This window comes from Pavona decussata, unplaced genomic scaffold (genome assembly GCF_977016875.1).
Source record: "Pavona decussata unplaced genomic scaffold, jaPavDecu1.1 SCAFFOLD_329, whole genome shotgun sequence".
In the NCBI taxonomy this organism is placed as follows: Eukaryota; Metazoa; Cnidaria; class Anthozoa; order Scleractinia; family Agariciidae; genus Pavona; species Pavona decussata.
Window position 1 is genome coordinate 1,404,013 of NW_028145717.1, and position 14,332 is coordinate 1,418,344.

Sequence of the window (14,332 nt, forward strand, 5' to 3'; positions counted from 1 at the left end):
ATCATGTACTTTAGGACATAAACTACCAATCAACCGCAAATAAAAGGTATTCGAAAATTTGATCGTAGTAGCACTTTAAATCCTTATTTCTAATTTCAAGGCCTTAAAGGACTTACACGTGTTATGAGTAATTGATGTCTAAGCCGAATTATTTTCTTTCCCTGTATCCTGGAAGTTCACATTAGTGACTCGCCATAAGACAAAAAATTCGCAGGTTTGACAATTGCGTAAAATTCTAACTTTTGAGAAAAACTTTTTAAAAGTTGAAGTTTTCGTTCAACAAGAATGTTAATACGAAATATGTGACTAAAAATGCCTTAAACCGTCCAGAAGCATAGTACACACTCTCTTTTTCCTTCCTTTTGTTTTTGCTTTATCTTTGCTTTTTCTTAGGCCCCTCAGTACAGCCAACTTCATTTTTTGCGGACACTGTCGGGATCGCGAGTTAGTGTCCTTAATAGCGAGAGACCGAAATAGCGGGAATTTATTTCAATCAAACGTCTGTAGTTTATTTATGCCGGGGATTTAGCTGCTGTCCGTAATAGCGAGGTGTCCGCAAAGCGAGAATTGACTGTACTTTTCTTCTCTTTTTTTTTTCTGTTCTCTTGGCTTTTCCTCTGTGCCAGGTCAACTGGTGCTTGATCCTGTTCCCTGAGTCCGTTTTCTGTAAATTTTCCCGAGGGAATGCCTAGAGTATTAAAAAGCTTCAAAACAGCCGAAGTGCGAATGTTGAAGTGTGCAACAGCAGCATATAGACTCATTTCAAGAATTTCTCGCCCAACATACACTTCCTTAGGGATGCGTTGCGGTACCATGCCGTTCAAAGCCTTGCTCCGGTTTTGGGTTTTCCGACGCAAACACTTTGCCAGCAAGGTGTCATCACTCAGTCTCACGTACTGTGGTTTAACTTTAGCAATAACTTGCAAGGGAAGTCCAGGTCCATGTTTATAGAGACTTGTCCTGTTCAATTTACCTTACTGGTACTTGTAACAACTTGTGCTGCCAGAGGAGAGGGACTCGCGGGAAGCACGGTGCATGAAACTGACACGCATGGCGTTTTCTCATTTCTGCCAAATTCCCCACATTTACTCGAACGGTAATGCCATAATAATTTTGAAGCTTATCAACTGTTCTATCAGTTAGTTGCCCTTCCCTCCCAGTCCCGGGTGCTTCAACTTCCGAAGAGCTGTGTCCACCCTTTTTCTGCACATGACCAATGCACTTTTTTTCAACAGTAATTCGAGAAGCTTGATACACATTCTGTTCTCTGCTAAAACATTTGCTATATCCCTCTCCATAAAGCCTGGTTTACACGTACGACGAAAGCATAAGCATAAGCACAAGCACAAGAAACCGGTGCGACGCAAGCGTAAGCACCTTGTGCTTTCACTTGTGCTTATGCTTGCGTCGTCCCGGTCCACACGTACGACGCAACAACGCAAGCATAAGCACAAGCCCAAGGAAAGAGAACTGAAAAGTAGTGACAAGTTGTCACTAGTTCGCCATATTTGAATCAAATCTCGCGCCAAAAGGCAGTCCGACCGCGCGATTTTTATGCTTCTGCGCTTGCGTATGTCACTGTATACTCTGTATACCGCAAATTATGCAGTTCCACAGATCCCCTGAAAATATGGTCAACACTTTCAGTTTCCATGGCAAGAGCCCAACCTTTAAAAAGGTTCCTAGATGTGTAAGTACCTAAAGTACCTAGATGTGTATTTTCCACCTGTTAGTATTGCTTAATGCTGCTTTTTGTTTGTTTTTCTGCCGCTTTGACTAATTATTATAAAATGTAAATTTTCAATTCAATGTTATTTCGAAGTGAGCCCCCTCGATTTTTTTTCTCTTAGGGCAAACTTCGACATTAAAATATGTTTATAAAAAAAGAACCTTTAAAATTTGCTTTGCATGTGTTGTGATCTGCTCTCCATCTACGGTATTTCTCACCGTTCTTGTCTAAATGTTTATCTGGCGCACACTGCTTACATTCCTGACTAAGCACATCTACATCAAGTACCCGGCTGTATCAATAGAGATGGCAGTTACACAGCCATTCCTTGATGAAAAGCCTCGTTTCTGCCATGTCCCATCGCAAGAAACAACACAATTCACAGGTTCAGTCCCATTAGAGTCATTTAGCCTCTCCAGAGTTCTAACTTCCTCAGCTGCTTTACGCATACTTTCTTTTGCAATGGACCAGAAACAAGTGGTGATCACGCTTGAAATTTTTGCATTATTTTTTTGCAGCAGGAGGAGGATTCATGTTCATCATAGTGCAAAACTTTTTGGCTCCATCATGCTCCTTTCCATCAGTCAGTCCACCGCATGAAAAAAGATCGCGACTGGTACATTTACCCATAATTGTTAGCGTACGAAAACCCCAAAAAGGGTTCTTAAAAAAGCACAGAAAAGTTTTAAAAATTTTAAACCTAGTATACAAAATATTGTTAGTAAAGGGACAAATTTCGCAAAAAAAAAAAATGGCAATTTTTGTGCCTATTGGTTGTTAGGTTCGGAAAGTATTGTGGTGAAATGTACAGCCGCCATCTTTTTCCGTAGGGTAGATTGAAATTCCAGGTCCCCGATCCCCGGGATATAGCGGGGATTTAACAAAGGAGTTGGCCCCATGGGGCGGGAAAATTAACAACATGTGTGTTTCACCAGGGCCGTCAACCCGGGTTAACAGCGCGCGTCACTAGCAGCGGGGATAACATCAACGGTTTCGTGTCGTTATGAGAGAAGACTGGATACACAGGACAAGCGACACTTAGACAAATCAAATCACAGAGATAAGAAGTGAGCTCGTTATATGTGCTGAATCACCTGTTCGAGTTCGTACTAAATCAAAATCTACAATGTGCTAACAATTTAATAATTTTAATGAAAAATCTTATAATACCATGCAAAACGTTAAGTCCGTCACAATGCCAATTTTTATCAACCAACCTAAACTTATTTTGTTTTATTTGGTTCTGAAATACGGTACTGATTCGCCGCTATGCGATGCTTTTAACAGTCTACTTAATCCCAGGAGTGGGGAAATTAGCTGTGTCTCAACACCGGGCCAATGTAAAATTCCCCGCTATGTCCAGGGGGTGGGGGACCGGGGTTTTACTTAAGTGATGCATAAACAATGCGTCTGTTCACCTCGTAGCTCTTTCCTTGTTGCTTGGAGATGTAAAATGAAAGTTTCCAACCACAGTACTCACACAATAAACGCAAACTTGAGGTTCATCCCCATCTATTTCTATCCAAAAACAATAGATTCAGCTCACCGCGTTCGTGACACCTCAACTGCACGAGTACATCGTACAGAACTTCCATATCAAAAAGCCCTGAACCCTGTAATCGATGGATCAGTGCTATCAGTAGATTCTTTCCTTCTTTCTCTTCATTTAGTTTCCGGTAAAATGCAGACAACGTTTCCTTCGTTTTATCGTCATCTACAAGCAAAGCAGAACTGTTTCATCCATGTACACAGCCTTAGTGGTTGTAATTCCTGCAATTTGTGAACTATTCCCGTAAAATTTTCGTTTCTTTCGTCTGTGAGAAGCAAATCTAGCTGGGCTTTTCGCATCATGTCGACAGAGATTTATAAATCAAAATGGCAGTGATGTGCTCAAATAACACCAAAACGAGGTCAAAAGCTCAGAATAGATCCCAGTCTTCCAAAGGAGAAGTAGGCTGGAAATTCAGGAGAAAATTCGGTTAGTTTTCCTGGTTCCCGACCCAAACAGTGACCACACAAAGCGTGAACACACAAACCTGTTTCTATGGCAACGAAATGACATAACTTTATTTTAGCTAAGTCATTGCATTTCAAGACAAGGCATTGGGACAAAAGCCCCCTAAAAATGAAAACAAAGGGAAAGTGCTTGTTTTTGATGCCCTTAGCCAGGCATATAAGCAGTGTGAGCTACATGAACAATTAGGCAAGAACAGTGAGGAATACCGGAGATGGAGAGCAGACCAAAACACATGCAAAGCGAATTTTAAAGGTTCTGCTCCTGCCATGGAAACTGAGGGCCTTGTACCCGTCTGTTGGATCGTTCTTATTGAATGGGTGTAAAATCGTTCGGGTACAGTATGAATTCATGTTATTGCAGCGGCATCCAAATTTTTAAATAGTGATAACCGCCAAGAAGGAAAGAAACAGGAAACATCAGTCCGAAAATGGCTATATCGTGTCCTTGTTCTAGCTGGGATAGGAAAGGGATGGAGTAGCGAGGGAGACTTGCCACTTTGTCAGGCAGAAAAGTTAGAAGGGTAAATTATTGGAAAATAAGGCAACCAGCATATCTTCTACAGTGCGTCCTTAACTTCCATACATTCTTCACTTGAATGAGAGAGAGAAGAGGGAGGGGATGGTGGAGAGGAAGAAGGGTGAGGGGTTGAGGGGAGAAGTTCGTCGAAATGTCAAACTACAGAGGGGGAGGGGGTGAGTCGAGAACTCAGTGAAAATGTCAAACTACAGGGGTGGAGTAGTTTAACAGCTCTCCCAGTGGTGATAGAAGTAAAATAACGGCAGGATAGTTCAGCTGATGACTCAGTATTAGTACATTAGTGTTGTGGATCACTTCACGGAATTTCATTTTGGACGACAATGACGCATAAGCTCAGAAACATTGCACAGGTAACTCTTAATCTTTATTTTATACCTCCACACGTTTACAATTTCGCGTTTAAAAATATTTCCGAAATTTAAAAATACCCAACACCAAATGAAGATCGTCAATGATCAGTTTTGATTATGATAATTATACCGGAAACATGACTTTCAATTATCCCGATGCTTTTCTGTGGCTGACAGAAAAATCAGCTAAATTTTCAACTACTTCAATTGAAAACCTTACTAAAAAAATGAGTTCGAAAATTGTTCCCAGCAATTACCTTTAGCTTTATTTTCAATTACTTCCATTAAAACCTTACTCAAAAACTAAATTCAGTTCGAAAATTGTTACGTTCCCAGCGATTACCTTATACAACAGTAAAGTCACTAGATGATTACAGGTTCAACAGTCTTAAAATTGGTCCGCTACAACAGTAATTCAATTCAGATTACTTTCAAGTAAAATCCATTAGATTTGTTTTATCTTTTTTAATTAAGTTCTTTTCGGTAAGGAGAATCTGCATCCAATCAATTTCTTTTTAATTTGCCGGCTTTAATAGTTACCTTGTCGTAAAATTATTTAAAGGTCATTTTCGCTGATCAGTTTTTTAAGCAACATAATTGGACTGATGCCATGAAAGACAGCAATCAAGTTAACGAAACTGAATACTGATTGATTGCGATCTTAATAGAGGTAACAGCATTGCCTAATGCCGGTTAGAAGATAACGTTGTCTCACCTATAAACTAATGTTTAATCTCATGGTCGACATTCAAGTGATTCATGATCCTAGATAGAAGTCAATCAACGACTTCAAACCATAAAAAGAATACTATGATTTCCTTCCAATGCATCATGGTATTATTTTAAAGTTTTTAGGAGTGTTCACACTCAACTGCCACTGATCGCCAGAGAGACAGAAAGCTATTCATTGACCGTGAAGCGATCATCAGTAATATTTCTGTGACTACCAGACCATATAAGCGGGAAATCGCGGAGTCTGAATTCAACTGAAAAATAACAGCTAGAGTGTAAATTACATGGATTTGTTACGCCCATTTTGAAATCACTGGTGATCCTTGCAATCTGATTGGCTCTCAACAGTGCGATTTATTCCCAAATTGCACCCTTTTTTGCTCTAAATCGCATCCTTTCTTTAGCCCATCAAAATGGAAATGAAGTAACAAAAATAGAATATTAAAATTGACAATAAAACTCTGTGATTTCAAAATAGATGTAATAAAGTGGTAATTGAACTTTGTGTCGTGCAATTCTGGTCTGAAATCATACTTATGATTTCAAATCAAACTCGCGCTGCGCGCTCTTTCGATTTTGAAATCACGCGTATGATTTTAGACCAAATTGCACTCCACTCAGTTCAATTACCATCATATATGGCTATTTTTACGCTTGAATTTGAGTAACAGTAACATTTAGGCCACCCATTGTAGTGTTCCTTAATGTAATCTATGTCATTGCACCTCAACGACTACAAATGAAGTTATCTTTTAGGAGCATGTAATCTGCAATGTCGATGGAACTTTTAATAATCGCTTTTCACTTAGTGTGAAGAGATAATCGATTGCTGGAGATCGACTGCAATAATTAACATTGTCACATTACACAAATTGACTTAAACCATTACGTTAGTCAAATGCAAAAGGCCCTAGTTGTTTGGGTGAAGAAAGCTGTTTAACTCTTAGTTGGAAAGCTACTCTTGCATTTTAGCCTTACTTTTGTGCGACGCTGGAGATAGATCGTGGAAACATTAGTTGACGTAATAAATTAACTCCATCGAGTGCGTGAGAAAGTCAGGCGCAGTGTAATAGCTATCGCTTCAAGTTCATTGTAAGACCAAACACGTGTCTGAACAATGTTTGAAATACTAATATAACACAGCATTTGCCGCTCCGTGCAATTCTAAAGTTTCTTTGCCGTCCCGTAATACCTGTTACGTGTTACCCTATCGCCTCACTGAGAGCAGTGCTTTGAATATTTCTGTCCCCTTTTGTTTTCAAGGGCATCCCCTATCTTCAGTTACAAATTCTTTGATTATCAGCATTTTTCTTAAACCAGGTAAGGAGCTAACTCAGGACTGGTCACACACCCGCGTGACAAAAGTCCTTTTTATAATTCGTAGGGGGAGGGGAGGCTAGCAATCGACTTTAGATCACTCAAGATTGACAAACTTTCACAAAACCCCCTTCGCTTCCCCGATTAAAAACATCAAATCAAAGTTAAAACAAAAAACTAAAATAACACAAGTAGTGCCCGTGATCCACAGAACTCCTTTTTTAAAATATTTTTATGCGCACCGAAGGGCAGTACTGCACAGGATAGGAATAGTTACTGCTATGGAACTATATATGAATAAAATGTTCTTGTAATGACATATCATTCTGCTACTTGAGTTCTAGACCTAGGAAAATGATTTTTTCCTACGTCCTTTCATTATAGAAACATAATAATTCATATTTGTGATATTTAAAGACTGTAAGCTGGGATCGATACCTCAACGCCAGTTTGCATATTTTAAGTTGTTTCGTAGAAAGTTTCTACTTCATCCGGTTGAAAGTGATAACTTCCTGCCAGGAATGTGTATGCGAGGGTGCTCTGATAGCTGTACCCACTCGGGGGCCCGTAGATGTCTCCAAGGTCTGTGTATGAGTTTGTATTTAATGATGCGTAGTCAGATACGTAAATATCATGATCCCATCCGAAAGTAGGTCCATAAGAGGAGCAGCTGTATGTGGAATAAGCCCTGCCAGAACTATAATATCCTGTTTGAGTCAGTTTCACCGGCGCCCAACCTGGCTTGTTTACCAATGAAAACAGGAAAGCTTTCGAATCATATCGATAACCACAACTGGAAACTAACAAGAAAATATAAAAATTAGAAAACAAAAAAGCTGACACATGCCTCTGATGATTACCGCATGGGATAAAGGTAAGGTCGCACTTCAGGTCTAAGTGGTCCACCCAGCGGGTCGGAGATTAAACTGATCACCTTAGTATGAAACAACTAGGAGTACTACTCCAGCCGACGTACATAACCCCTCCCCCTGATTAGCTATGCGTCCATCACAGGACTAACCCAGACAGTCTTTTGCCGGTACTCACTTATACACTAAGGAAGATAGTGAGACAATGCGGAGTTAAGGCTACTCTCTGATGAAACTACGCCACAATATAGAGATCAGCTTAGCCTCGAACCACTGACCCTTTGATCAACCGATTAAAAATCCAACCCGCTTACCATTTCCAGTTGTCACAAAGAATCACCCAGTAATACTAGTTAACGAAAAAGCTTGCAAACAAAGAGGCGCCTCATTGCTCACAACTGGTGCTTCAGTTAGGGATTGATTCAAGGCTAACAACAAGGTGGTCACTAATCGTTGGAGCACTGACATATTTTTTCGGGTCGGCATTCCTTGCCCTTGAATAATTATAAAACTTTTAGCGCGTTTCCACAAGTGAACCCTTTGAAAATTGCAAACGTTGGTGGAGGGGGAAGGGGGGGGGGGTTAATACAATGCAACCATCTAAAAAACCTCTGTTCAAGGTTGTAAATACTCCTTTGGTGTAATGAACTTAGCAGTTTAATGAGAAACTCGTGAAGTTAAGTTATCACCAGAGATTTAAAAAAGAGTCAAGTTTTAGCAATAGAGTGTGTCCACGACGGCCATGTTGGAGGACCCGTCCGAAACAATACAATGATTTTCCTTTGGGAAATATATTCTATTTTTATGCAAATATCTTCTATTGTTTTAGTCCTCCAACATGGCCGCCGTGCACACACTCTATAATGACTGACCAAGGTTTCATTGCATAGGGACACTAAAAGCCCGTTTCTTAGTACTTTTGCATATGGAAAAAACGAATTTCTTAGAAATTTAACACATATTCATCGGATTTACGAGAAAAAGTAGGAGTGATGGTTTTTCTAATATGAGAAAGCAAACAATGAAATACAGAAGTGTTTTTTTTTTAATTCACTTGATCAGTGCGGTTAAGCTAATGTTCAGAAGCTTCACTTTAAAATCCTGACGCATTAGATATTTAAACCAAGATTGCGCCATAAAAAATCAATGGAAACTACTAAGTGGTCTTGAGCAGGATCCAAAGTTAAGCTACAAAAATGAAAAGCATTAAAATTTCAAGAGGGTGAAGGGATATTGAGAGCAATTAACCGTTTTCTTTAGTTGAACAACGACAGTAAACTATCTGGCTTATAGAAGACATGAACAAATGGTTTCGTTAAGTGAAACCAGTATGCGATGAAATCAGGCAGCGCACTTCAAATATCTATACATGTTTGTCATGTGCTTATTCTTTTCGTTGGCTGGTTTTCGAATTTAGGACCGTTCAATTGAAACAGAAAGTCTTATTATCCGAACTAAGGGACCGATTATTTAACCGAAGTTAAACCGGTATTGACAAAGTTGCAGTATAAAAACCACCCCTCTGCCCAAGATTCCGGTTATTTAAACGAGGTAAAGTCGTGGATTTAGGTGAAGCTTACCCGTGGTTTTTAAAGCAGTCGTCAAAGCCTGATTTTGACTTAAACGATGTCTAACTAAAGCCCTGTTTAAACAATTGGCCTAACAGGTCTAACACGAATGGAGTAAAACACTTTCACCTGTTACATCCGATTTATTCTCTGATTTACGATTTATTTTCTTTCTACTTTACGAGGCAACCCGGTAATTAGCTTTGAGATATTCTACTCCAAAAAGGGTTAATTAATAATAGGGTTAACTGACAGTTAAGGCTTAAAATGACGTTTTTAAGAGTTACTGTCTTTTAACATCAGTGATTGTACTCTTGATTAAAAATATAAATTATGATGGAGTCCATTTCTTAATTATATGCCTCAAGTAAAGTTCATGCTATTTATCGAGTAAACGTCAACTCCAATACAACGTTAAGTACACCTCCTTTGCAGTTATAATCACTCCAAACAAGGTAAGGTCACCACCAGGAGTTAATTGCTTTTCATAGTGTTATTCTAACCCCTGGAAAACTACTGCGCGTTAATATAAAGTTAACGATATACAGAAGGGTAAATACAGTCACTTACTCCATGAGTCACTGGTGTAACCTCCAAATATATACTGGCCGACCTTTATTATCGTCACAGTAGGACCCTTGTTATCGCACCCGGAGTGAAAGGTAGATACAGCCCAACCATCAACAGACGCACGCCAACACCGCTTCCAGTAAGAAGATTTACTCTGGACGACAGGTTTGAGCCAGTTACTTAAAGTACCAAGGTAATTATCGTTGTTTTGCAGAATGGATGAATGTCGTAAGCCTTCAAAAGAGAAATTATAAAAATGACAGTTTGACAAGCAAACATAAACGCTATACTTATTTTTAAGTAATGTAGCATACACGAGAAAGACTGGGTGATTCGATTTCCAAACACTTCGAAGGCGTTTGCAAAAGCCGGAACTCGGCGCAATAGCTTCTCCAACCATCAATAATTTTAGGAGGGATTCAAAGCAAACGTTCACTGAATTTTATAATATTTTAGGTCACATTTCATTTTTCCAAACGGACAACATTTTAACATTTTGTTGTTTATTTGTTGTTATACAAGTTTCAATCTGCATTTAAATCTTGCTACTTCACGTGGGATAGGTAACTGAATAGCTAAGAGCCTTATAAATAGATAGCCACTTGGATACGGGAAGTGAAGGAAGGGGAAAATGTTTTTGCAGGCTGGACTATTCTTTGAGTACTGCGCGGGCTATTTGCTAACAAACCTAGATAAAATAGATTTTATATCGTTGAAGTCTCCGCTTATTTAAAAGATCCTTTGATCGGCTACAATATTAGAATACTTACCGCCGGCATAACTATGATAGCAATCAAAGCCATTTCCGATATATCCACTGTTACACTTGCAGAAATAGGATCCACGTTTGTTTGTACAGGTGGCCAGCTGATGACAGTAAGATGTCTCTCTTGTGCATTCATCAAGATCTATAAAAAAGCTTCAAATATTAAAAATGAAATAATAGAATTCAAGCAATCTATTACTGTTACTTGTTTATTCCAAAACAGCAGTAACAGCAGTTGTGTATTTTGAACTGCTGGTTTCTCAATAGAGGAAACATGCACGACTGATGGTCTTAAACACGAAAGGCGCATTGTTAAACAGACTTACTCTTTCTACCTTCGCCAGTACTCGAGTCATTTATTCCCTTACAAACACACTCCATTAAATAAGAAGTAGATTTTCTTCTCGGAAAACTTTTCTACAAACCATCTTCTTAGAAAACCTATAGTTAATAAGCCCCCGGCTTCTATATAGGCTTCCTAGCCTTTAACACATTTAATATTGTAAATAGTCAAGTATGAATATTGTAATAGTAAGAATATTGTGTGTCGTCTATAATGTATTTATGTTGTATTTTTTTGTTAATGGCAAATAAATTGAATTGAAAAAAAAAACCACTGTTTCGAAGGGTCTCACAAAATTTCTAAGCCAACTATCATTTGAACGTGCTCGTAACTAGACAACTGTCATCTTCGGTACCTCACTCTATTTCATCAAAAGGTGAAGTATCCTGTTGTAACTGATAAAGGCCCCTTATAATTTTCCCCTGTTGGCAAAATATTCTGTTCTCATGTGTCCATTTGAATCTCAGTACATTTTGTTTGGTCACGGGTGTCTATTGATCATTCTTCACTAGTTTCACTTGTAATCAACCTACCTTTCTTGCAAGTGTACTGATGGCAGTCACTGCACTTGACGTCATTCCATTTGTAGTTGTGCTCCACGCCAAGTGCGTGCACGCAGTCTTCTTCTCTAAAATTATTGGGTTGATTTTTGGCCCAAGCTGTGAAGTTTCCAGCTCCACGATCCGCCCAAGTGAAGCTACCCTCTGTGGAGATGTCATTCAATCCCAGCCAGGATTTTTCGCCATTATGACGATGTTGCAAAAACACGTTCTCTTCATTATTGTTAACGTCAACAAGGACTGAGTTTTCTTGACGGCATTTGTTCAACGCTGTGGTCCAGTTTGTGCATGTTTCACTTGTGTAGTAACAAAATCCATTGAAATAGCTCCAGCCAGGATCGCATACATCTACAAATATATCAGAAGAGATTATAAAATCCAGAACAGTAATAACCAAAGAATAAAATTGATACTTGGTGATAATCATTGTTAGCCAAAAACCGGCCGTCGATTGTCCTTAATAAAGCTAATGGCATATCAATATATTCATGAATACAATTCAGTAAGGCAACTTTCATTCTTCATCGAATGGCTCTAAAATGAAAAATTTATTGAAAAAAACCGAAGTTCATTCTGTTCCTCTCGTTTGCCTTTAAGCTTCTGATAAGTGATCCTTATTTCACACATTTTACTTCTCATCGTGCTGCACATGATAATACGGTATCATTTTTTCTAGGTTACTATGCATTATTAAGTTGAATATACCAGGCAACAAGGAGTATTTTCAGACCTGTAAGCACCGCATAACTCACTGACAGTGGATCATATCTTGTCTGGTACAATTCCTTGACACAGACTCTGAAGCCAGAGGAATTCATGTTCTGCAGAGGTAAACTTTAATTAATGTTTGCTTGCTGCTTTAGTTGGCGTTAAGAGATTTTTCCGAACAATAAATCTATTCACAAAAGACTTTCAATAATTTATTTCATGATTAACTGACTTACGTGGCTCAAACATGAATTGCAAAACCTTTATTGCCGTAATTTTTAAGAAAGGACAATCAATGCAACCTAATTTTTTTTTTCACCATTTTCAAACTCACAGGTTTTGTCTCTGACAAGGCTTTGTTAAAAGAGCAAGAGAACAAAGATTAAAGGGCAAATTTTTAATATATAGAAAAAAAAAAAAAAAGACGTCAACAAGTTGGAAAATATTTTCCGAAGTTTCCCTTTGATTCGTTCACTGCCGGAGACAGTTTTTGAAAGGTTATTTCTCATTGGTATAGTTAGAGTTTCGTTATACTTTATATAAAAGTTTATTCTATAAAACAAAGCTTTACCTCGATCCAAGCTGTGATGCCGTTGTGTACTGCAGCTGAGTTTCCACTTGCCGTCGTGCTGTGATTAGCAGATATTAAAATTGTTGGCGTTGAGTTGTAAGCTCTTGTAAATGAAACAAACTGCAAAAGAAAAGAAATGTTAATACAACACGTTTTATTGTTTTAAGTTTTATTTATTTATTTTTAATTAATTAACTTGTTTATTTATTTATACATATGAGTGTAAAATTAATCGTCCTTCTCTCTTATTTTCATTCTCATCACATCTCTTACAGGAAAAAATCATTTCTTTCAGAGATATATGTTGATTTCCTATTTTTTTCAACACCCTGTTTAAGTGGTTCTTCTCGTTCTTTCCTTAAGGACATTGACTCTTAATTAATACAGAGTTTATGGCTACCAAGGAAAAGAACATCTTATTAAACCAGGCTCCGTGGCAGAGTTTTCTTAATACACCATGGCACGCAAAGCTTCCACTGCATCTCACGTGGTGACGGCAAGCGTGAACATCACGAGACAACAGTAAATCACGGCCAGACATGAAAAAGGGCTCATGTAGGAACCTATGATGAATGTATGTACTTTGCCATAGAAAATACAAATCCAAGTGCTTTTAGATATCATTATACAGGACCCCATTCGTATATATCGTACCGCGACACTCGATTTTGCAGAGTGTCTTACACCGGGTTCCATATACTTGCATGATTTGACAATGCATTGTAAGCCTGCATATTCCGCAATAGAAGTCAATGAAAACTACAACTCCTCCATTGAGAAATTGGCCAAGTAAACTCGTTTTAAGTTTTAAGGCCCTTGCTTTCTGGATCTAGTCAAGTTTCCTTACCTCACAGTAAGCGTTGTTGTTTTCATCAGTTGGTGGGTTTGTGTTTGGAAAACTGATCGTTCCGTGCTCGTTAAACAGCGGTTTGTGGAGTTTGGCGAGCGCGAACCAGTTCTGTCAAGAGAAATAACAGTCTTAAATGGAACCACTGAATACCAACCAATAAATGTGAGAAGCCACTGCCAAATCTGTGAGACGTGTTATTGAAAGTGAATGTATTATTTAGTCAGTGACACAGGCATAGTCGGAAGTCAAGTTAATTTAGAGAAGGTCTTGCCAGAAAAAGCGTTTTATCACTTAAGTATGTTTATTTCCTTATGCTAGACAACGGGGTAAAAAAAGCCACTTTTAGAAAACCAAACAGTGCAGCTCTTCGGCCTGAATCTCGAACTCATGATCACTCCTTTCACAAAGTACTCAAAAACGCATAAGCAAACAGCTGAATATCATAACTTTTCTGAAAACGAAAGAACCTAATTTTATAGGTAATAATTATATATTTGTTAAAGCTTCTTGTTTTATTGAAAATTTTGATAGTACGCTGTAGCACTCCTGCAACTTTCACCTTGCATAAAATTCGCAAAAACGACAATAACGTCAACCAATCAGGGGATTGAACATTAATGGTAGTAGTTTTGTACAAAACATCTTTAGTTAAGAACATACCACGTTAATATCTTCATGCTTTCCATCAAAATTCTGCATTTCTCTAAGGCATGCCTTAAAAGAACTCTTTGTAGTATCTTCGAGCCAAATGAGAGCGGAATCATACTCATTCCCTGTCCTTAAATGTTCTGACGTCACAAGAACCACAGGCGCTTCAGCAAACTTGTCCTAGAAAATTACAAGAA

At 38.5% G+C, this 14,332-nt stretch overlaps 1 protein-coding gene and 1 pseudogene across 4 annotated transcripts in view; both read right to left on the reverse strand.

The window, feature by feature from the left end:
- The window catches only part of LOC146453616 (uncharacterized), a 57,686-nt gene that overhangs the window by 31,304 nt on the left and 12,050 nt on the right, over positions 1-14,332 (reverse strand). For 2 of the 4 annotated variants that reach the window (XM_085096424.1, XM_085096426.1), the window contains 8 exons: positions 14,148-14,315; positions 13,485-13,595; positions 12,638-12,757; positions 12,089-12,179; positions 11,332-11,706; positions 10,460-10,597; positions 9,690-9,923; positions 7,045-7,482 (listed from right to left, as the gene is read on the reverse strand). In XM_085096424.1, the coding sequence (XP_084952550.1) occupies positions 7,142-7,482; positions 9,690-9,923; positions 10,460-10,597; positions 11,332-11,706; positions 12,089-12,179; positions 12,638-12,757; positions 13,485-13,595; positions 14,148-14,315 (1,578 nt within the window). In that variant the 3' untranslated portion in view covers positions 7,045-7,141. Of the gene's footprint in view, positions 1-7,044; positions 7,483-9,679; positions 9,924-10,459; positions 10,598-11,331; positions 11,707-12,088; positions 12,180-12,637; positions 12,758-13,484; positions 13,596-14,147; positions 14,316-14,332 lie in introns of those variants that run through there. The other 2 variants (XM_085096427.1, XM_085096428.1) reach the window with 2 other exon arrangements.
- Positions 313-1,305, reverse strand: LOC146453617 (uncharacterized; annotated as a pseudogene).